Here is a 24,207-nt window from a genome sequence, read left to right as displayed (position 1 = left end):
ATTATCATAATGGCAGCTATTTTTGTTGCGTACCTGCTGTGTCCCAGGGATTTTGTTCTAAACGCTTTCCAGTATTAACTCTTGTTCCTCAAACTTAAACCACCGCACGAGGTGTGGTGCTATGTTGTCTCCTTTCGGCCAGAGGCACAGAGAGGTTAAGCAACCTGGCCCGTATCACACAGCTAATAAGCGGTTGAACGCAGTCAGCGTGACATCACCTGCCTCTCAGCTCTGCGGGTGGCACTGAAATATCCAGAATGCCTCCCGCATGAGGGGAGTAGCAAGCTGGTCAGGATAGTGTCGAAAACACGCCAAATACATGTAAGAGGCTGGCTCAGACTCCGACGATATTAGCAAATTCTAATGAGTGTTCTATACTCTGGGCACAGTAGAAATAAAACAACTTCTCAAAAGACAGTTGTGGTACTTCAGGTGGTTTTGGGGAGATAACTAATCATTTAACATTTATTAAGGCAGACTTTTTATTTTATTTCTAAATTTTTATTTTTTTATTTATTTTGAGAGAGAGAGAGCGTGAGCAGCAGAAGAGCAGAGAGAGAAGAGAGGGAAGAAGAGAATCCCAAGCAGGTTCTGCCCTGACAGTGCGGAGAGCCCGACTCGGGGCTTGATCTCATGAACCCGCGAGATCTTGACCTGAGCCGAAGTCAGACGCTTAACTGAGCCACCCAGGCGCCCGAGATAATTAATCTTTTAGATCGGAAGTTGGCAAACCAGGACCTGCAGGCTACGACCCAACCTGCTGTTGTGTTTCTGTTCATAAAACGTTATTAGAATACAACAGCGGGCCTTGTTGATGTACCGTCTGTGGCCTCCGTCCTCATTAGATTTGCATAGCTGGGGAGTTGGAACAGATCACATGACCCGCCAAAGGTAAAGCACTTGCTTCCTAGCCCTTTCCAGAAACAGTGTGCTGACCCTGGAGTGGATCCTAGGTAGCCGCTCTCGTTAGCAGTGGTGGATTTGCGGACTCGAGGAATGACCCGAGATTGTCAGCAGGGCCCGAATAATTCCGTGGTTTCATTGCGGGTCACCGTCTCTGCGTGCAGCCCCTGCCACACACCAGGCACCCCTGAGTTAGTGCTCGCAGTAAACTGGGCGTCACAGCGACCCTCGGGTGCCCGCGTCTCAGCGACCTGACTGCCTGACACGTGCGACTTCTGATGGGTCCCCTAGTTCTCCGCGTGCGTGGACCCCTCCACCCTCACTCTTCTGTGCTCTCCCTTGTCAGGAGACAGGTGCACACGAGTCACTTAATGCTGCCGCCCCTTAGAGGTCATGGCAGAGCGATCTAAGACGGCAAATGTTAAAAGCAGCCGTTCTGTACAGTTTGTATCCCATTACGAAGCTAACGTAGATCAAATTTCTCCAAAAATCTTCTGCCAGTTTGTAAAGTTTATTATTTGAGGGAGAGAGGGCACTCCGACGCATGCCAGCAGGGGAGGGGCAGAGAGAGAGGGAGAGAGGGAATCCCAAGCAGGCTCCACACTGTCAGCATGGAGCCCGACGCGGGGCTCAAACCCGCGAAGTGCGAGATCATGACCTGAGCGGAAATCCAGAGTCAGATGCTTAACTGACTGAGCCACCCAGGTGCCCCATGTCTGCCAGACATTTTAAAAATAACTCTTTTTTTTTCTGATTGTGGAAGTTAAGTATGCAGAAATTGTAGATGGGCCTAAAAAACGAGGGGAGTCTCCCCTACACACCCCACCACCCAAGGGAGCCACCGACATTTTTCTTGTACCTTATTCCTGTGTCGTTGAAAATGACTTAGTCTGTTTCGGTTTTATGTAATATTCCATCATAGAGATATGGTTTGCTAAACTGTTTCCTTTTTACTGGGGCTTAGGTTATTTCCAACCATTTGCTATTATAGATAAAACATAATGGCTGTCTTTGTACCTGAGTCTCCACCTGCATCATGGGCGTTTCCTTAGGATCAAATTCTCAGAAGCGTGATTACCGAATTAAAAACTGTCAAATATATTTAAAGCTTAAGAGATGTGCGCACCACCCCCCACCCCACCCCCCACCCAAAAGAGGTCATATCATCTCTGATTTAACTACCTTCCTGACCTCAGGCAAGACTGCATTAGTCCATGTAATCCTACAACAAGGACTGAGTGTTCAGTGATAAATCAGCGAAATAAAAACCACAGGCAAATGGGGGCACTTTCCACTGATCTGTTTGGTGATTTGACACTTCTCTGAGGAAGTGGACAGTTTTCCTAGGGTGAGTGTGGTGTGAATGCTCAGATATTTGCCTAGAGACCTTCTTTGGGTCCTTTGCTGTAAATCAGCAGAGTTTTTAAACTCAGCGGGGTAAGAGAATTACTTTACAGGTTGGGACACCACAGGGCCATGACACCTGGCTGTCCTCCCTCCCGAAAGTCCTTCCTATGCGGCTCGTTGGCTTTGTGCGTGTCTCACACACATGTGGTTGCTTTGCAGACGCCTGGGTCACCTCCACGTCACTGCCAACCCCCCCCTCCCCCCACCGATTTATTCTCTGGAGAGTCCTTAACACTCTTTATCACCACTTGGAATTTTGTGGATTCGTTTGTTTACTGTCGGTCTCCCCAAGGGCAGGATTCTCCTCTGCCCTGACCATCGTCTGAATCCCTTCATGTTTTGGTATCCCCCATATTTTGGCATGAGTATAATAAGCTTTGGAGCCTTGGGGACAACCGGGAGAAGGAGCCTGTGACATCAGGAGGAAGGCCGTGGAGGTGGAGGGGATCACTTGGTATTTTCACACTGATTGTACATGTGAATCTGAACCCCGGGCCACAGCCCGCGGCCCCTCCCTGTGTCACAGAGAAGCCACTGCAGGGCCCCTGTGAAGCCAGAGGGCCAGGCAGATGCCCAGGTTTGATTTCTGCCTTCAAAGGCTCATCCAGTTAAGTAAAGCCCCTGACTTACTGGCTTCACAGGGGCAGATGTCGACCCCAGTACCTCCCTCACACATGGCACGGAACCACTGCTACCCAAATGCTAGTGATCGTGTCTTGTGGGAAATGCCACTTGGTCAGCAGGGCCACTGTTAGTCCTGAAGAGTTGACCGTAAAACCCCCCCCGGCGCTTAGCACAGCCGTCTCCGCCACGGTGACCGGTCAGCACTCGGGTTCACAGACGAATACGATGCCTTCCCTCGTGTTCCGCCAGGTCCAGCACGTACCGCTCCAAGGGCTTTGACGTCACCGTGAAGTACACGCAAGGGAGCTGGACCGGCTTCGTGGGGGAGGACGTGGTCACCATCCCGAAAGGCTTCAATAGCTCATTTCTTGTCAACATTGCCACTATCTTCGAGTCAGAGAACTTCTTTCTGCCCGGCGTCAAATGGAACGGGATTCTGGGACTCGCGTATGCTGCCCTGGCCAAGGTAAGGCCAGCATGGGCCTGAGTGCGTCAGAGGTGGGACGCGTCTGGGGCCAGTGCTCGGACGGGCGGCAGGTGGGTCCGGGCCGCGGGGCGCAGGCGGTCCGTGAGACTCCCGTGGTGGAGGCAGACCGTGGTCACACAGTGCATCGTGTTTCTGGGCATCTTTGAAGCTTAAGGTAAACGGTGCATTCCTTCGAACTTTCCTGCCAAGATACACCCAAAGCATCACTTTCCCTCATTTGTCTTAGTTCTGCTTATTTTACTTCTGCCGTGTAAAAATGTTAACAGAACCTGAATCACTTGAATTATGGTGGTGACGGGTTTTTCTTCGGGTAGGGTCAAAAGAAAACACATTTTTTTTTTTTAATTTTTTTTTCAACGTTTTTTATTTATTTTTGGGACAGAGAAAGAGCATGAACGGGGGAGGGGCAGACAGAGAGGGAGACACAGAATCGGAAACAGGCTCCAGGCTCCGAGCCATCAGCCCAGAGCCTGACGCGGGGCTCGAACTCACGGACCGTGAGATCGTGACCTGGCTGAAGTCGGACGCTTAACCGACTGCACCACCCAGGCGCCCCAACACATTTTTTTTTTTTTTAACGTTTATTTACTTTTGAGACAGAGAGAGACAGAGCATGAACGGGGGAGGGTCAGAGAGAGAGGGAGACACAGAATCTGAAGCAGGCTCCAGGCTCTGAGCTGTCGGCACAGAGCCCGATGCGGGGCTCGAGCTCACGGAGTGCAAGATCATGACCTGAGCCGAAGTTGGATGCCCAACTGACTGAGCCACCCCGGCACCCCGAAAAGACATTTATTAAACTCGCACCTTCGCGTGGAGACACGGAGCCTGCAGGAGGTCCTGAACCTCAGCCGGGAGGCTCCCCACCACGGAGGAGAGCGTCGTGCTTTCTTGCTGTGGCTGCAGACACCCCTGCGGAGCACCCCCCCCCCCCCCCGGAGCCCGAGTGGGGCCTGAACGCACGTCCTAGGGACCGCCAGCCAGTGGCCCAGGAGGCGCGGGGGGAAAGCGTGGAACCCTCGCTCTCCAGCATCAGAACCTGCACAAAATGGGAAAGACAGAATTGAATGTTCTCCAAACATTTGGACTCAGGCCGGCCCAGAGGAAGGGACGTTGGTGTGCAGGAGTGTGGGGGGGCGGGCTTGCTCACAGGCCGGGGGATTTCCATCAGGAAGGGAGCCAGAGGCCAGCAGATTAGGACCCAGGGTGTACCCGGGGCTCGGGCTGTGCACACCTGAGCAAAGCGGGAGGTCACCCCACCTAGTCTGCAGTGGGCACCACACCTTGCCCTGCTCATTGTTCGGTGCCAGGCTTGGAGCCAGAGCGGAGTGTGAAACCACAAGGCACACGCATGTAGGACCTACCCACCCAGTAACGGCGGAGCCCCCCGCGGTCCGTGCGGGCCCAGGAGGGGAGGCCTGTTTTCTCTCCCTGCAAGGACGTTTATTCCAGCCCAAGCCCGCTAGTAAACGGTGCAGGGGGGCCAGGCGGGGAGGGGGCAGCAGGGAGGGGTCGGGGGAGGTTCCCAACCCTGTGGCTTCTCAAGGAGAGACAGCCCGTGAGGCACATCACAGGATGTTGGTTCCCTTGAATCTCGAGACCTCCCCATGAGGCCAACTTTGGAAGGCCGTGTTCTCCCATTTTATGGCTGTGCAGACTGAGGGTCAGAGAAGCTTACCTTCCTTGCCCAGAGCCCGTCTGCAGACCCGGGGGGGTTGTGGAGCCCCCTTTTCCCCTCAGTACTGTGTGGCGAGCTTAATGGGAAATCTGCAGACTCTTGACCTACATTCCTTCTTGTTAAGTTTATTTTTATTGATTTTGAGAGGTAGAGAGGAGGGGGAGGAGCAGAGAGAGAGCAAGGATCCCAAGCAGGCTCCCAGCTGTCAGCACAGAGCCCCACACGGGGCCCGATCCTATGAACCACGACGAGATCAAGAGTCCTACACACAACCGACTGAGCCACCCAGGCGCCCCAATCACCTACCTTCCTAAATGCGATTTCCCTGACAGCGTGACCAAGGACAAACCATTCCGTGTTTACCTGACGTTGACCGCGAAAGGTGTGCCCGGTTGGTGTCACGGCGGATTATTTGGAGGATGGTAGAATGAAGCTGAATTTCCCGGAATTGATAATGTTGATAATAAACTTCCTGGGAAGTAATGACTCCGGGGTCCCTTGGGGTGTCCGGACTCCCCATGTGACCTTTTTGTGCGTGAAATTCTGAGATTACCAGCGATGGGGTCCCGTCCCAGCCTGGGGGAGACAGTCGCGGGATGGGTGGGGCGAGGCGCCGTGGTGGGAGACCCGTGCCAGGCGGCGCAGTCTGGATTGGGGTCTGGAAGGGACTGGCCGAGCCACTCAGCGGCCACCACAGCGTGTGGTGTCTCGGTCCCCCTACACGCCTCCTGAATCTGGTTCTCTTGGCTGATCCTGGCACCTGTATGTTTTTAAACCTCAAGAGGGATCCTCAGGCACAGTCCTCCTGAAAAGTGACTCGACAGAGTAACAATGGATCCCTTGCCGGGCACCAGGCACTATTCCAAGTCCTTTGTGCGTATGGACCCATTTGAGTCCCACGACAGCTCTAGGAGGCTATTATTTTCCCATTTTCCAGATAAAGAAACAAAGGAACAAGTCACACGGCTGGCAAGGGATGGAGCCAGAATTTAGTTCCAGGCAGCGTTTATTTACTTCGCTGCCTCCCATGCGGGTGACCGGAGGCACAGCGGCCTGGGTCAGCACCACACCCGGCCTCCTGCAGGAGGGGACTTTGTCTCTCCGTCATCGACCCAGATGCCAAGTCCTCTGCCCACCTCGCGTACAGAGATTGTGCCGACTCCTGGCAGAGAGTCGTGGAAGCAGGACTAGGAGGCCAGAGACAACAGAGTTAAATACGTGGGAAGATTTCTCTTTGCCAGCAGGCTCTTCTCCTACTCCCTCCAGAATTTCAGTTTTAATTCTTACAGGTAGCAAATAGTTCTGACGGTGACCGTCAGTGGTCAGAATGTGCCAGTGGCACCTGTGCCACCACAGGCGAGTTTCCGTCAAGAACCAACAACTCCGAGGGGCGCCTGGGTGACTCGGTCGGTTGAGCGCCTGCCTCTTGGTTTCGGCTCAGGTCATGATCTCACGGTTTGTGGGTTCGAGCCCCGCGTTGGGCTCTGTGCTGACCCCCACGGAGCCTGCTTGAGATTCTCCCTCTCTCTCTGCCCTTCCCCAGCTCTCTCTCTCTCTCTCTCTCTCTCTCTCTCAAAAGAAATAAACTTAAGAAACTAACAACTCCAAGTGATTGGTATCTCCCAGTTGTCAAAAATCTGCCCGGAGGTCCCTGACCTGCCCTGAGACCGCCAGGGGGAGGCCCACCCCCAGCTCAGAGCTGCTCGCACACCGTGCCTCTTCCTCTGAGTCCTGGAGACTTGGGGGTGCCCAAGTGACTGCCAGCTCCACGGGAAGGGAGGCACGGGCCGCTTGGGCCCAGCAGGGAATAGGGGCTTTTCAACCTGAGGATCCCAGGACTGTCCCTTCCCTGCTGCTTTCCTGCTCCCCGGCGTTCAGCGGGTGCTGTGATCAGAGATGTCTCGTGGCGCCAGACGACCGTGGCTGAAAGGAGTGAGTGACGTTTTCGGAAGCCACAAAGGCCGCACCTGGAGACCGTTCTCTTGTTACTCTGAGATGGCCATGATTAGAGTTCACCACCCATCTCGGCGACCTACTTCCGCGTCTCACCCCTGCCTCCCGGAAAGTCGTGGTGACAAATGAGACGGTGTCGTGCTTGCTCTACAAATACCCTCTTCTTTTTGCGTGCCGTCCCCGCGCAGGGGCCTCGCCAATCTACTGTATCGCTCCAATTTTAGAAATACTGTCTTATTTTTACAACAGAGCCGCTCCAGCGGGGAAAATGCCGCCTGGTGGGAAGTCTGTTGTAGGTTTTTCTGAATTACTGCAGCTTGTTTGTTGTTTAGCCATGAGACAAATTAGGAAAACAGTTTGTACGTCACGCGTGGTGTCTGCTTTGGGTCACTCATCTGTTCTGTCGCCGTTTTCCCTCCTACAGCCGTCAAGTTCCCTGGAGACATTCTTTGATTCTCTGGTGGCACAAGCGAGAATCCCCAACGTCTTCTCCATGCAGATGTGTGGGGCGGGACTGCCCGTCGCTGGATCCGGTACCAACGGAGGTAGTCTTGTGGGTATCTTTTAGTCTTAAAGGGGGGGAAAAATCACAAATCAATCGGGCAGTTTTTTCTGTTTTATTGACACCCTGATAGGAATAGGAGACGTGGGCGCATGCAGAAGTCCTGTGGAATTTTGATAACCTTTGTTCTAGAAGCTTTAGAAAACGGATACAATTGGGAATTATTTTTATCTTTCCTAATTACCTTGCCATCCAAAAGCTGATGATTGCCATTGCTTCCCCCAAATCCATTAAAGCTTCTTAAAAATTTTTTTTCTTTGAAGGGTAACAGTTTTTGGCGGGTTGGGGAGGGGCAGGTGAGGAACCGTAGGGGGTGCGGTGAGCGGGCTTTTCTCTGCCTTGGGGAAGCAGAGGGAAAATGCTGGTGATGTCATCAGTGCGGTGGGGAGACAGGCACACCTGTATATCCTTTGTCTCTCTGTGCGCACGCGTGCGCGCACAGCGGAAAGCTTTCTATTACACAGATCAAAGCCATCAGCGCTGTGGATATGCTGTGGCCTGGGCGTCCCCTCAATGAGCCCTGCACCCCGATGTCTAAAGCAGGAGGTGACAGGGACGATGTACAAGAAGGGCACCTCAGGGCACGTGCCCACAACCCCTCTAATCGAAGCAAGCCCAGTTGCTTTCGTTTGCTAACAGTACACACAGTCTTTTTTTTTTTTTTAACGTTTATTCATTTTTTGATAGAGACAGAGCGTGAGTGGGGGAAGGGCAGAGAGAGAGGGAGACGCAGAATCCGAAGCAGGCTCCAGGCTCCGAGCTGTCAGCCCAGAGCCCGACGCGGGGCTCGAACTCACGGGCCGTGAGATCTTGACCTGAGCCGAAGTCGGACGCCCAACCGACTGAGCCACCCAGGCGCCCCGAGTACACACGATCTTAATACCTTATGTAGCCCCTTTTCTGGATAGAGGGCAGCCTAGGATTCATGGGGCGATGTTTTATAGTTTGACAGCACGCAGTTTTGGGTAGGGAAGCTCTTCTGTTCTGCTTTCCACGCACAATTGTAAGACAGTAAGTCTAAGTCCTCTGAGGAACTAAATTCTCGTCAATCAACGCAGTTAACTATTTCGCTTCATGTGTTTGGAGGAAGCGAAGTCTCGAGACCATAAGGCTAAATTGTGTGTACTTCCTTTACATAATGGAAACCCCCAGAGCATCTCGATTAGACTAGGGTATGATATTGTTGGACCTTTGGATAGATGGCCCCCAAACGTTCCCTGTTTAATTTTCAAGCATAGCTATCTGTTTTGTAACATCACAATAATGTGAAGGTACTGATCCCAGTGAGGATTCACCTTCTGATCGCATGCTTTCTCTGTGTAACATGTTGCTATGCCTACGTGTTTTTTCTTACCCCCGTAAATATTTTTCTTCTCAGGTCCTGGGTGGAATTGAACCAAGTTTGTACAAAGGAGACATCTGGTATACCCCTATTAAGGAGGAGTGGTATTACCAGATAGAAATTCTGAAATTGGAAATTGGAGGCCAGAGCCTTAATCTGGACTGCAGAGAGGTATTTGCACCGTGATCTCTTTGTGTCTACCCTTGTGTGGCTGGGTCGCTTAAATACTACCGCTGGGACCCGAATAGAAAAATAGAAGGTCCGTTACATTAAAAGATAAATCAAAGATTCATTACATTAAAAGTTACAGGGCCTTTTTGTATGATAATGAACTCCTCTTTCCAGAAAATTTGTTTCCTTCCAGTCACTTGGCTTCGCAGGGGAAAATTAGCATAAAATGGTGTGTGCGGAGGAGTGTCCAGGGGCCACGGCTTTCACTGTTCTTCTGGGCCTGATGGTGACTGGACTGTGTTGAAGAGAATGGAATAAGCAGGTTTCGTCAGTGCGACGGGGAAAGGCGGCGGGGGGGCGGGTGGGGGCTAGAAATAAGCAAAATGAAACTCAGATCATCAGCTTAATCCTCCATTCGCCACCCCCCCCCCCCCCCCCCCCCCCCCCCCCCCCCCCCCCCCCCCCCCCCAGCGCTCAGCTGTCACTCGAGGGGGCGCACCTCGCCTGTCCTCGCGGGAGGCACACGTGTAGAGCTGGGGCACCAAGTCACGTATGAGCCGTATTCACACCCTGTCTGCGTTTGGCTCCTTTGTGGCCACGATGGCATAATGAGGAGGACAACGTGACGAGGTGGGCCTGGTTTGTAGAATGTTCAGGATGAAAAATACAAAACCAAACGAGCTTTCAGGATGGTTTCTAAAAACCACAGCATTTCATTAAATCCCCACCTGCCATCGCTTCCTTACCGTCCGTGCCTTCCGCCACCAGTTCCCAAACGCACGCCCGTCAGAGCTCGATAAAGCGGTGCTCCCTTGCACTGCGATAGGCCCCAAAGCCGGTTTGTCGCCAGAGACCCTTATCTGCCGGTTTGTCGTCAGAGACCCTTATCTGCCGTCAAAGAATCGTCAAAGAATCTGGCGGTAGAACCAAATGGGAGGGCCTACAATACAATACAAATTCTGTGGGTGTGAGAGCCTTTTCCTGAACGTGGCTGTGCTTCCGTCAAATGCAGGTAGCAGGTGTCTGTTAAATAAAGACTGTCCTTCTCTTTCTCCATTTGTGGGATAACACTTGACTGTAGGATTTGTATACGTGGTAATTAACATGTCGCGCCCGTCTGGAAAGCCAAGTGGGTCTTTGCCCTCGGGGGCTCCTCCGAGGACATTTGAGTGCCCCCAAATGGGGGAATTTCTGCATGGAGAGAGCTGTGGACGGCCGTCACGTCACTTCCTTCTCCTGGCCTCAGTTTCCTTATCCGGGAAGTGAGCATTTGGGCTAGTGTCCAAGTTCCAAGAATAGGAAAGGAATTTAGCCACCAGTGAGGGACCACGGCTGCCTGGATCTGTATGTAGCAATGACAGCAATAGCAGGCTGCAGCCACGCATCGATTATGAGTTTCATGTCTGTGCCTTTTCCCCGCCAACTCTCCTCTGTTCTAGTACAATGCAGACAAAGCCATCGTGGATAGCGGCACCACACTTCTGCGCCTACCCCAGAAGGTGTTTGATGCGGTCGTTGAAGCCGTGGCCCGCACGTCTCTGGTGAGTCCTCGGGGCGCTGATAAATCTCGGGGACCGCCAGGTCATGACCACGTGCTGAGGGGTACTGCTTCGTACTCCAATAGTCGTCATCCGAGGATTTTGAGGGGCTGGGTTTTGTTTTTTTTTTTAAACTATGACTTATTAAATTCACAGTCTTACTCTTAACCAGCAAAGAATTTCTTCACTTTAACCTCAGAGGACTTGGATTTGAAGGTGCAATGCTGTTTAGTGTTTCAAATAATAGTGTAGTGGATGTAGGACTTTTTTTTTTTAATCTAAGAAAACAAAATCCACTTGGTAATACTCTGTATTAAAGTACACGGTAGACCAAGGATATATTTGCAGCCTGTAAAACAAAACAAATAAACCAAAAATTGTACTCTTTTTTTTTTTTTTTTTTTTGGCCTCTTTCCCGCTGTGCTGGAATTTTAATTCCTTACTTCTGTAAAAGAATGTGATTCACAGAAGACAAAGGTCAATCAAAATCAAGCCCGCGTAATCATGATTAAAACCACGGCCAAGGGCGGCATGCATTTTGGAGAACTGGCTGACGGGTGTTCCAGTATGGCTCCAACTTTCCAGTTGGTTCGGGGCAACGGGATGGACCAAAGGCATTGACTGGGGAAGAGCACAGCTTCAGGGGTCTGATGCGCTTGAACGTAGCTAGGTGCCCGGGGTGGGATTCGGGCCCTCGGAGTCTCCGTGCCCTCGTCGCCGGGCTGTCGTGAGGGCCGAGGTAGAAAGCCCCCACACGGTGATGCTCGGGGAGAGGAAGCCTCTGTTTCATGTTCAAACCACGGTGCCGCTGCTGCTCCTTGTTCGGACGCGTGCCAAACGTTTCCCTCAGCTTCTTGGGTGTTTTCATAAGCCTCTGTCTGCACAGGGCCACGCTTGCAAGGTCACCAAAAGCACGCGTCTCCCACCCAGAGTCTTTCTCCTGGTACGAATGCCGGCCCGACCGTCCCACTGCTCCACTGGCCGGATTCGAAGAACCAGTGATCGGAACATGCGTAGCAGTTGCTTTGTGACAGCTTCTCGCAGAAGCATGGGGAGGAGCACGGGGCTTTTGGTTGTCCTGAACCAGACTTCAAGAGTCCGAGACCGTCATGGGAAGAGCGGCAGGTGATCCGAGAGGACGAAGAGGGGCTGTGAAACAGACGTCGGGCCGAGGCCCTTTTTGAGCTTGAGAGGATTTCCAGGCAGCAGCGGTCAAAAAGCCAGAGTAAAGCTCCTCTCTTGTCTCGTATCTGCTGAATCAGAAAAAAGTGGCAAGTAAAGTTTTTAGTGCCCTAAATTCAGAACGCTGGCTGAAAATCAGACCATGCTTAAAATAAGGAGCCATATGCTGATTTTCTTCAGTAGTGAAAATGTCCTCAGCAGACCTGACATGAGCCTCTTCAGACGGAGTATTCTGGGCCGTAAATGTGTTCGGGCTTATCCTGCAGAAATGCTCGATGCGTGTGTACGTGTGACCCCAGCCCCTGTGTGAGCCCCACGGGGAGAGAGCGAGCCACGCCTGCCAGGCGCTGGGACCCCAGACGGCGTCACAGCCCCCGTTCAGCGGCGACGGACTTTGTGAGAAAAGCAGGAGGTAGAAGGAATGAGATTACAGAATGTGTTTGCCTTGTCTAAAATTACCCTGTGACCTCAGAGCCTGTGTCAGGGAGGGGAGGACCCGGGCAGGCTCTCTGTCTTGGGCCGAGAAAGTCCAGGGAGGGCAGACGGGGTCCCTGGGTCAGCGCACGTGGACCACAGGTGGCCAGTGTTCTCGCCTGTCGTGGCGTAGGGTTTCTTTCCAGTTAAGGGGATGGCTGACTTCTTTTTTTTTAAGTTTATTTATTTTTGAGAGAGAGAGAGTGTGTAACAAGTGGGGGAGGGGCAGAGAGAGAGAAGCCCAAGCAGGCTCCACACCATCAGCGCAGAGCCCGACGTGGGGCTGGAACCCACAAACCGCGAGATCATGACCTCAGCTGAAGTCAGACGCTTACCCGACTGAGCCACCCAGGCGCCCCGGGAAATGGCCGGCTTTGGGGAGTTAGACGCAGTGCAGATGTTGGGCTCGTGGCCTGGATTGTTCAGCTGGGATTTTGGGAATGTGTGGTTTATAGGTCTGTAATTTGAGAGGATCCTCATGGGGAGTTCTGTGTATGGCAGAGACCTGGGCTCCCCGTCCTCCTAGGTGAAGTGCCGTTATGTTCTGCCCAGCGCTTTCCCATCTGTAAAATCCAGAAGCGGGACGACACCTGCTTTTGGATGACTTCTGACCCCAAACTCTGTGATCTGAGGGTCAAAACTGTCCCCCGAGGACACGTAGCTTAGCCTTCCGGGAGGCCCTCGGACTCACAGACACCTCTTTGGAGGTAGATGGTCCCCCATCCGATTCAGAGCTATACCCCTTAGGTGAGTTACTGGGCACCCCCCGGGCCTGATCCCTCCGTCTGCACATCGGAGCCGCTCCCAGCACTGACGTGGGGCCCCCTTCCCCGGGTGCAGGCCCGGCCGCCCTTGTCTTAGCTCATCCCTGGGTCCAGCAGATGACAGCCCCACCCTTCTCAGCTGCACTGGCAGGGGATTCTGCCCTCTGATACACAGTTCCACTCGACTTAACTTTTATAAAAGGTGAAAATATATTAACGCCAACATTAGAAATTTTACAGATCAGTCACTAAGTTTCGTGATGGATGTTCCGTGGGAGGACGAAAAACTTTGGGGCATTTTCTCCCCATTGTGTGGCCCAGAATGGGGTGGAGGGGGGCTTGCACCTGCCGGGTGTGGTCCTATAGTACACGGCACTCAGGGTTCGTGCAGCAACACCCAGTTTTCTCAGTTCTTGCCCCGATTGGCCTGCACACCATCCCTGCTTACCTGTCGTACCTCCTCTCTCCTTCCATAACACCCTCCTCCTGGACTTCTGGTCCCTGCACCCTCTTCATGGGGTCTCCTTTGCCAGCCTGATCCAGGGTGGGTCCTAGGCCCCTCCCTTCTCCCTGTGTTCTCTCGGAGGGATTCCATCTATGCCCCATCACCACCCATCAGTGACTCTAGCCAGGCCCGCCCCCTGGAGTTGAGACTCGAGAACCAGTGGCCTGTGCAAATCCCACTTGGACCCCTTACTGGCTTGCCACAAAGCTCAGATCTCTCTTAATGGCCTCTGGTGAAGATGCCAGGGCACTATCATTTCCTCTGTCTCCCCTCTGTTCCTTCCGATCCGCCCCACCAGCCTCCACTGCTGACCTCGGTTTTACCCATTGAGGCAGCTTCTCTGCGCGTCCTCCCTCCCTCAGACACATCTCGTGCTGGCCCCCCACCCCCGCCCTTAGCTCAGCTCAGCTTCTTGGAGATGCTCTCTTGACAGTCACCTGTTACTCCAAGTCGGTGCTCTCCTAGCTTCACCCCCTCCCATGCCCTCCTGGCTCCGCCCCCTCCCTTGCCCTCCTGGCCCCGCCCCTTCCCATGCCTCCTGGCTCCGCCCCCTCCCTTGCTTTCCTGCCTTTGCTCCATCGCACTCAGTCCCAGCCGTGCCCCTGTCCCAGGCTCTCCTAGATCTGTTCCTGTCACATACACTCCTAGAGCTCTTCCTGTCGCACACTTCTCTCGTTCTGACCTGAGCTGGGCCCTCGCTCTGCCGGCCGTTTTCGAAGAGGCACACCCGGCACGGTTCTTCCCTCTTTGGGCTGGCAGGTGCGGGTAGATGTCCTCCGGAACCTACACTCGCCCTGGTGAGCTGATGGGAGTTAGTTGCGTTTGACTTGTGGACTCGGCAACTGGTGGGCATGTGCCGGTGGCGTTGTCCGTCCAGACCCAGGGCGGGAGGCCCAGGTGGGCGCTGTGTGGCCTTGGCTGTTCGCTTTTCGCGCGAATGCTTCCTGAGTCTCTCCTGGGGGCCCGGTGTTAGAACTGCCAGGTGGGACAGACAGCAGGCCTCTGTCCTTAAAGGACTCGGACTGTGGTGCAGGAAACAGAATTTCGGCAGTTCCACCAACGAATGTCAAATTCTAACCACCGCAGGAAGAAAGAGCGAGGGGGAGAGCTGCATGACGGGGTAGCAGCACGGTGGGGAGGGTTTCCTGGACGGGAGGGCGTCTGAGCTGACGTCTGGGGGAGCAGAACGATATCGCCGGAGAGCAGAGAGCCCCCCACAGGGCTGCGCACCGGGATGAGTCCCACGCTTGGAGTTCAAAGGAGAGGCGATGCCCGAAAGGCTCGGAAGGTTCTCTCTCCTAAAGGGTCCTTGGCCACTGCTGTGACCCTGGGCGCGTTACTTCACCTGTGCTCCGGTTTCCTCGCCCACAAAGTGCTGGGGGGGGGGGTGATACTGTGCTGGTGGGGTTTTTTGAGAATTCAAGGAATTGCTGCTGCAGGGGGCTCGGAACAGCGCCTGATACTTAGGACTCCGTGTGCCTGCGGGATCTTAATAGCTGGGGATTCGTCATCACCGCTCGCCTTCCAGAAGACTGCCGTCTCGGCCAGGCCGTCCCGAGGAAACGTTGTTTACCGCCGCGGGCATCTGGCGAGGGGAAGAGGAGAGCTGGGAGCGGTTTCCTCTTGACGCGCCAGCCGAGTCATGGTTTCTCACGTGCTCTCTTTCTGTCCAGATTCCAGAATTCTCTGATGGTTTCTGGACTGGGTCCCAGCTGGCTTGCTGGACGAATTCTGAGACGCCTTGGTCTTACTTCCCTAAAATCTCCATCTACCTGAGAGACGAGAACTCCAGCCGATCGTTCCGCCTAACCATCCTGCCTCAGGTACGAACCGGCCCGTGTGCTTTTCTCCCGGAGCGCGGCCCGTTGCGGAAGTCAGGCAGTTGGTGCGGGACGTGCCGGTGCAGATAGCACGTCTGTGTGGGGTGTCGATCGCCACGGTGATGCCGTGTGACAGGTGACCGCAAAAGCCAGCAGCCCTATCCGCGAGCGTGAGTCTGGGCGGGTTGCCTGGTCTCCGCAGGCTCACCGGCGTGCTTGGCCGGGCCTCGCTTGGGTGGTCTAGGGTGGCCTCGCTCACGAGTCTAGTGGCTCCCAGATGACTCCCACCGTCCAGTGGCTGACGCACGGGGGTGGCGGGGCTCAGAGAGAGAGGGGAGACACGCAGGAGCCCCCGGAGCAGGCGCACAGCTGGCCATCACCTCCCGTGCACTGCTGCCCCTGGGGGCCCGGGCGGGGGAAGTGCGCCCACCTCCCAACAGGAGGGGCAGCGCAGTGCCATCGCAAGGGCCCGGCAACAAGGGAAGGTCGGGAATTGAGGACATTTTTGCAGTATCCACCAAAGCACCAGTACGTGTTTTGGTTTTTGGTGGGTTGTTTTTTTTTTTTTACTTTATTTTTAATTTTTGTAATGTTTATTATTGAGAGACAGAGAGAGACCGAGCATGAGCTTGGGAGGGGCAGAGAGAGGGAGACACAGAACGTGAAGCAGGCTCCGGGCTCCGAGCTGTCAGCACAGAGCCCGACGCGGGGCTCGAACCGTGAGATCATGACCAGAGCCGAAGTCGGACGCTCAACCGACTGAGCCCCCCAGGCGCCCCCTCCTCTTCCTAAGCTTCTAATCGAACAGCATTTTGTGCCCTGCTCCATCTCGCTCTGGCTCTCGCTCTGGTCCCCCTTCGGGAACCTCCCAAGTGCCCTCCATGTACCCCAGCCCCCTTCTTTCTCCCCTAAAAACGTTGCCACGTAATCTTCTATGTGGCCGCTCCGAGCCTGCTCTGCCTGCCGTGAGCCATCAGTGAGTCCCCGCTCCGTGCGTACTGACGTCCTCATTCCCGGTGGCTTTCTGGGCCTCGCTGGACCCTTCCTCGCCCTCCAGCCTGCGCCCTGCTACGCCCTTGACCCACCACTCACCGGTCACCGTCCTCTAGGGCTCTGTGCTCGCTCCGATCGCTTAACCTTTGCTCCTGCCAAGCCCCTGCCTGAAATGCCCTCTCCTCCCCACTCCCTCTGCATATTGAGATTCTTCCCATCCTTCAAGATCCAACTCAGACAAACCCTCTTTTGTTGACCCTCCGCTGAGCAGAATAACCCGTTGTGAGGCTGCCCTTCAGACTCATAATGCATGTTGTTTAGTCGTGTCTGTAGGGTGTGTTTTATGCTGCTGCCTTTTTCATTTGACTTCTGTTTTCTTTAAAAGCACACGCACACACCCTTACAGTTCTCCCTCAGCTACATTAATTCCTCGAAGATAAGAACCAGGAGACTGAAGACCTTGTTCCTTCCCAGGAATGACTGGGCCGGGGAGGCTAGTGGGTAGTAACTTTTTTGAACAGACCGGATGAGTGTGCCTTTGTTGTGACTTGGTGAATTGGGGATAAAGGATGGGGTGGGGGGGGGGTAAGGAAGGAGGAGTCATTTCAGAGGAAAAAAGGAAGTGAGAATATTGCCTTTTTCCTTCTCGACTGTATATGGGGGGAGGGGGGACGTGCCTTCCAGGAATGGAGGGTTAGTGGGGAAGAGCCCAGAAGCCTCGGGAGAAGGCTCCACAGAGGATGCACGCGGCCGGAGCCCGAGGCTTCGGTTACGTTCTCAGCTCTGCCCCTGACTCACACTGTAACTTTGAGCAGATCGCCTCGCCCTTTCTCCGTCTGTCCCTTTAACTATAAAAGAGGATTCATGATACTTGCCAGAGACATTTTCACTGCATACGGTGCTGTGTTTTCTGTGTCTTTAAAATAATTGCGCGCCGTGATTGCATTTTGGGCACACCTCGAGAGGTAGGCATCATTTCATCAGCGTGGTTTGTAACTAAAGTTGAATCCTAGCTTCAGGACAAAGGTGAGCACGTAATGGTAAATTAATGGCATGGGGTTGGCTGCCAGAATCAGGGACTCCTAAGAAACCAAGAAAACAGGCATTCGGCGGAAAATCTGTTATGTCCACAGCAGGCGCGGTTGGATGGGCAGTTGTGAACTGTCGCCTGCTGAGAATCTCACAAGCTCTGGGTGCCACTGACACACCCCTCAGGGTCAGCGCTGGGGGTGGGGGGGGGGAGCATCTCCTAATACTCCTGCCCCTCACTTCCTAACATTTAGGGCAGCCATCAGGGCTCCTTGTCCCCAAAGTTTTACAATGGGGGGCCCCTGCCTAGGACCTCTGGTAACAGCAGTACTGGAGGGGCATATGCTGGCTAGGGCAGAAAAGAGTTGTGTCAGAGGCATCCCTGAAATTTTGTCTGTCTCCGGCTCTCTTTTCCAAAAGCACATGGGCTGAATCTGTTTTGGCCAGTTTTCAAAAGCGGCCCCCAACCCCAGCCCACAGGCGAATTCTGGTTTTCTTTTCCCCAGAACCCTAAAAATGTAAATAATGCCAGTCTACCCCTGATTGGTCTATGGGTGCTATTTTCGCGTGAGGCAGACAGTTTATTCTGAGATCTAGCAATACTGCAGCTCTCCTAGCATGTTCCAGCATCTACAGTCTGGAACCTTTACTGGAAGTCGTCCGGGAGACGCGCAGGAAGAGTAAAAGATCCCAGATTCAGTCTGCGTGTTTTTGTATCGGTAGCGTCTGTTACAGGACAACGTGATGATTGATTGGGTTTTATTATAGAATCAGTTGGGGGAGTGTGTGTGTGCGTGTTCGTGTACTTTCCTAGGGCTTGCTTACAGAACCTTAGGTGAAGGTGCTGTGACGGCAGGTAAGTGTATCTGTCCCCTGCCTTTGCCTAATTTAAGTTGATCCTGGGAAGTCGTGCTTTCCATTTGGTGCTGATGATGCTTAGCCCCTCTCACTCAACGTAGCGCACACCTCCTGAGGTCCTCCTGTGTGCCTGTGGTACCCTAGAAGCCTAGGCACCAGGATACAGTGAGGAACGGAATGAATGGGTCCTTGTCTTGAAGGAGGGCTTAGAGACAGACAGACCAGTCGGGCAGGGTTCTAAGGGCAAGGCTGTTCCCTGGACGCAGCAGCCGCTCCCTGTCTAGCAGGTGATGTCCTTGCTCGCCTCCCTGCCTTGCAGCCGCCCTCCCTCTCGCCTTCTCTGCACTGACCCGGGGCAGTGATGTTCCTCTTCCTCAGGGGTCCGTTTGATCAGATACTCTCTGCAACCTGACTTCTGGTTTCCTTTCCTGCTCTCGTGTAGTCACTCCTTGTGGCTGGTGCTCTGTCCTGCCTCCTGCTATCAGGGTGTAGCCGGGAGGCAAACCATTCCTTCCTTGGGACAGCCCCTCCCTGCTGCACCCTCTGAAAATACCCGTGCCGCGCCCCCCCCCCCCCCCGCCACACACACACTCTCCTTCTGGCAATAAAACCCAGGGCTCCAGACCTTTCCCTCCAAATCTTTCCTCGTGCTTTTGCCCTTTAGGGCCGGTCAGTACTCACAAGAAGGTCCTTCTTCCTACTTCTGTTGTAATCTTACGCTTTATTTTCCAAATGTTTGGTATTTTGTGTTACTAAGCCACTGTATTCTCTCGGTTGCCTGCATTTGAATACTTTGCTGTTAAAAGAACAAAGGGAGCCTTCTTACTGATGCAAGGATGATTTGCTCTCTGATTGTTTTAAGTTTTGACTCATTTCCTCTGGAACTCGTGCCCCCCCCCCCCGTGCCCTGCCCCCCCCCCCCCCCCAAGGACCTCAAGGGCCATGTTTGTGTTTATTGAATTTCACAGCCCCTGCGAGAAATGGCCCTCAGCCATGACAGACCCTTCTTCCACGAGGCGTGCTATATCTTCTCTCTGACTCTGACGGCTTCTCTCTCTTTGACTGAGGGAATAGATCCTCCTGCTTCTGCCTTGCTGCCTCCTTGGAAGCTCCCTTTGGCAGAGGATGACAAGGACAGTGTCCTAGGCCAGTTAGGAGCCTTTGCCGTTGCTCGGGAGAGAAGATGATGCCGATGGTCCAGACTGGGCGGTAGCCATGGGGATGGGAGCGATGATTGCATTCGGATTCCATTTCAGAGGAAGGCCTGCTATGTAGGGAAAGAGATCCTGGCCCGGTGTTGTAGGGCCTGAGTAACTGGGTGAATCACGGATTTACTGAGACAGAAGACCTTAAACAAAAGGCACATTTGGGGGAAATGTTCCCAGTTCAGTTTTTTTAATATTAGATTTGAGATGCCGGTTGAGTGGCGAATGGGCAGGAAGACATAAGAGTGTGGCTACGGCAGCAGAGATCTGCCTGGAGGTCAAGATTCGGGGGTCAGCATAGAGCCCAGGGGTGTGCTTAGGGTCACGGGGCCACATGGGTCACCCGGGGGGACAGCCAGAAGGAGAGGCCAGAGCCCTGGAGTTCTCCGATGCTTGCAGTGAAGAAATTAGCGGCCAGTGAGCTGGGAGGAAGAAGAGAGAACCCTTTCTCAGAAGCCAAGCGAAGGAAGAGGTCTGAGGGGGAGAGTTCGCTGGGCGACATTGCCGTGGAGGGGCCTGTCGGAGCGGTTCCCCCCGACTCCACATTTACCTCCTGCCTCCTCCGTAGACGGGGAGCTTCAAGGGGGCAGGCACGGGGTGTCCATCAGCCCTGTGGTGCTGGCCCTGAGGCAGTATCTAAGCCATGCCAAGTGCTCTGTCAATAAGAGCTGGCTGGTTGGCTGGCCGGACGGACCTCACCGTGGCGCCCCCGTGGAGTTACAGGTGGAGCCTTCGTCACTTTCAGCGACGCTTATCACCACGCTTGTGCTCTCAGCTTCTGGATGGCAGGGTGATGTCCCCCGCACCCCTCCCCACCCCACCCCACCGTGTATCTCCCCACAGCACCTGGGAGGCGGGGGCGGGGGTTCCGAACGCGGCGTGACCTCGACAGCTCCGCGACGCTGCCCGATTCATGCCCCTCCTTGTTTGTTTGCTCTGTCCTCTTATGTAGCTTTACATCCAGCCCATGATGGGGGCTGGCCTGAACTATGAATGTTACCGATTCGGCATTTCACCTTCCACCAACGCGCTGGTGATCGGTGCTACCGTGATGGAGGGCTTCTACGTGGTCTTTGACAGAGCTCGGAAGAGGGTGGGCTTTGCAGCAAGCCCCTGTGCAGGTAAGCGACGCGTGCGTTGGGCAGAGGACCCTAACCGGAGCGCTTTATTGGAAGCGATTCTTGGTAGCGTGTCAGTTGCTACTGAATTGTTCGGTGCGGGCCTATCGTCACTGATCGGTCTTACCAGTAAGACGTACGGTAGGATTGTGGAGAGGGGTAAGCGAGACAATCCACGTAAGACGTTTAGTCCTGTGCTTGACACATGGGGAGTGCTTGTAAATGTTAGCGTGATAGTTGTCTCTCGGGTTAAATTTAGAATGGTATCTCAAAGGGGCGCCTGGCTGGCTCAGTCAGTTGAGATTCCAACTTCGGCTCCGGTCATGATCTCATGGTTCGTGGGTTCGAGCCCCGCGTCGGGCCCTGTGCTGACAGCTCAGAGCCTGGAGCCTGTTTCACATTCTGTGTCTCCCCTGCTCTCTGCCCCACCCCCACTCTCGCTCTGTCTTTCACTCTCAAAAATAAATAAACATTAAAAAAAAGGGTATCTCACACCATAGAATAAACATACGCGGCCTTGGGGATGAATTACAGGGTTTTTGACAGTGAAATCAAAATAAATAAAGCAGATTCATGGGTAAGCTGTGTGTTTTTCTTTCCCTCCAAGAAATCTTCATTGTGAAATAAGTCAATGCCTATCATTGCTATTTCTTGAAATCCTAAAATAATGAGATCAAGGAGCGTGTTTTTCTCCTAGAATTCTTTTGGAGAGCTGGTTTGAGGGTGAGTCAGCAGCGTGGCTCTGCAGAGCTGAGCTTGAGAGAGTGGGGCAGGTGTTCAGAGAAACCAGGAGAGGACAGGAAAGATGATGGGTGGGTAATCCCCCCAAACTCGAGAATGTCTGTAGATGAACAATTTGCTAGAATGGGGTGTCCGCACAGCGCATGGTTTAGCGGGGTGGGGGCGGGGGGTCGAGTACGTCTAGCAGTAGCCCAGGCTGGTGTGGAAAAGGCCAGGGCTGGATGTGGCTTCGGATGGAATCGCCCAGACGCATGGAGAGCGCATGAGCAGGCAGTGGCCGGGTGCCACGGTGCTTCTGGGTAGGATTCCAGGGAACTCACAAATCCTGGCACTTTGGATTCAGAGTTGGTGGGTAACATGCCAAGGGAGAGGAAAAAAACTAAGTAGACGTGAGGCAGCCAAAGAGTGGGCAACAGGGAGGTGGAACCGAAGAAAATTAGAGGCTGGGGTGAAATACAAGACCACCATGCAGTGCAGGGGTGGAGGTGTGTGGGTTAGATGAAAGCATCCTTAGGCACTAGACGTAGCGACAGGATGGGCAGGAAGGCTGACTAACTGTGCTGGTCGCTTCGACCCTGACCAGACCTTCCCTGGGATCTAAAACCAACGGGAGAATTTGGGGGAGAGTGTCAAACGATCTCCGCTGATTTATTCCGGAGAGGGAGGTTTCAGTTATTACTTGCTACCCAAATCGTGGTCGTAACATTGGGATCCTGGTTAAGAAGGCAGGTCAGCGATGCGTCACGGTGCATCACAGCCTCGTTTAGACACATTGGCGTTCTCGAAGGGTAACATAACAATTTGGAGAGTGGGTGAAGAGAAATAGTGAAAGGAGAACTTACATCCGGAATATTGGCCCTACTCATGTGCTGTCTAAAAAAAAACCACCCTGGGGCACCTGGGTGGCTCAGTCGGTTAAGCGTCCGACCTCGACTCCGGTCATGATCTCATGCTTTGTGAGTTCGAGCCCCGCAGTGGGCTCTCTGCTCTCAGCATGGAGCCCGCTTTGGATTTTCTGTCCGCCCCCCTGCCCTCGTCTCTCTTCCCCGCTTGCTCTCTCTCTCTCTCAAAAATAAAACATAAGAAAAAAAAAGAAAATGCCCAACACCACGTACATATTTGTTGCAAATACCTTCTTAAACGTTAACGCAGATTCCTCTGACTTTATTGGTGAGCAGGCTCAGAGTCCTTGAGATAATGTTTATCTCTGAGAGCGCATTAACTGTTTTTAGCCTGTGAGGTATCCCTGGGGGAGACCTTTCTCTGGGCACTAACTGGGAGTGTATAATCTGAGATGCTACTCTGTCTCCTGGATGTGAATATTCTTTTTTTTTTTTACTTTTTTTTTTTTACATTTATTTATTTTTGAGAGACAGAGAGAGCACAAGTGGGGGAGGGACAGAGACAGAAAGAGACACAGAGTCCGAAGCGGGCTCCAGGCTCCGCGCCGTCAGCCCAGAGCCCGACGCGGGGCTCGAACTCACGAACCGTGAGATCGTGACCTGAGCCGAAGTCGGACGCTTAACTGACGGAGCCACCCAGGCGCCCCTGAATGTTTTACTTCTTATAACCCAGAGAACTAAGAACGAAAGCAATTTGCCTCACAATTTCTGTTCTCTTGTTAAATACCATTAAAGTAGAGGCTACTATGGCAACAGCCATGTATCGTCCACTTAATACCGCAGGGAGCGGAATCACCGTGTCTCCTAAGTGAATTGCTGTTGGAAATAGTTTAGTATGAAGCGTCTCCAGGCAAAGCAACATTCGTTCCTGCATTTCAGCATGAATCCTTTGGTAGGTGTGCTTAAAGAAGTTTTTCTGTTACTATTTAAAAAATATATATTTAGGGTTTTGGTACTTAAACATTTGATTTCACCAGCCATGGGAATACACGCGGCTATGTCTCCTCCAAGCTGCAATTAGGAGCCAGACAGTGGTCTGTGGCGCTGTAATAAATGGAAGAGAGACACCACTCTTTTTTTCTCTTTCTAGAAGTGTTTATTTTTAATTCATAACCTGCTTTAAATAACAAAGAAAATGATTTAAGTCACAGGAAATCATGTGCTTTGTACACACTTTTGGAACACCCAGATTTAACAAATGCTAACGTTTTTGTCGTATTTTCTTCAAAAATTTGTCATGGAAACAAAGTAAATGGAGTTAGAGCCCCACCCCACTGCCTTCCCGAGAATTACCCTTTAGCTTGAAACCGGTGTACGTTCTTATAATTACTACGCACGTAACATTTCACTACACAGGTATGAGTACCTTGCATTCATCATCTCTTGCTTGGTAACAACTTAGCCCCCAGTTTAGCAGTACTTGATGACCTTGTGCAGGTGCTGAAGGTCAGCAGCCGAGGAGTGGCTTAGCTGGTGGTTCTGGTCTAGGGTCTCCGTGGTCTAGGGTCTCTCGTGAGGCTGGAGGGGACTCTTGGAAGCTCACTCCTGTGGTTGGACCTTGCCAACCGGACCTTACTTGCCGTTTGGACCTCACACCAGGCTTCCCTGAGCACACTTAGGACAGTCGTCTGGTCACCCGGGAGCAAGCGATTGCAGGGAGTAGAAGGGCAATAGAGCAACCAAGACAGAAGCCACAGTCTTTTTTCCAACCAATTTTGAAAGGGCATACTGTCGCTTCCGCCCTATTCTGTTGGTTGCACAGAACCACCCTGGTGCACTGTGGGAGGGGGATTACACAAGTGTAAACACCGGGGAGCGGGGATCGTCGGCGTCACCTTAGAAGCTGTCTCCCATAGACCTGTAAATAAGTACCATATAACAACCAACATAGGTTGGTTGGTCGTGGGTTTTTGATGTTTTAAAATGTATATGGGGGCGCCTGGGTGGCTCAGTC

The 24,207-nt window shown here is 53.2% G+C and overlaps 1 protein-coding gene across 2 annotated transcripts in view; it reads left to right on the top strand.

Moving 5' to 3' along the window:
- Positions 1 to 24,207, top strand: part of BACE2 (beta-secretase 2) — a 72,238-nt gene that overhangs the window by 30,056 nt on the left and 17,975 nt on the right. For both annotated transcript variants that reach the window (XM_049627835.1, XM_049627836.1), the window contains exons 3-8: positions 3,184 to 3,400; positions 7,474 to 7,602; positions 8,990 to 9,124; positions 10,564 to 10,665; positions 15,261 to 15,410; positions 20,445 to 20,613. In XM_049627835.1, the coding sequence (XP_049483792.1) occupies positions 3,184 to 3,400; positions 7,474 to 7,602; positions 8,990 to 9,124; positions 10,564 to 10,665; positions 15,261 to 15,410; positions 20,445 to 20,613 (902 nt within the window). The remainder of the gene's footprint in view (positions 1 to 3,183; positions 3,401 to 7,473; positions 7,603 to 8,989; positions 9,125 to 10,563; positions 10,666 to 15,260; positions 15,411 to 20,444; positions 20,614 to 24,207) is intronic.

The sequence above is a fragment of the Panthera uncia genome, chromosome C2, assembly GCF_023721935.1.
Source record: "Panthera uncia isolate 11264 chromosome C2, Puncia_PCG_1.0, whole genome shotgun sequence".
Classification (NCBI taxonomy): domain Eukaryota; kingdom Metazoa; phylum Chordata; class Mammalia; order Carnivora; family Felidae; genus Panthera; species Panthera uncia.
The sequence above is the reverse complement of the archived record's forward strand: the minus strand, read 5'-3'. Positions and strand labels throughout refer to the sequence as shown.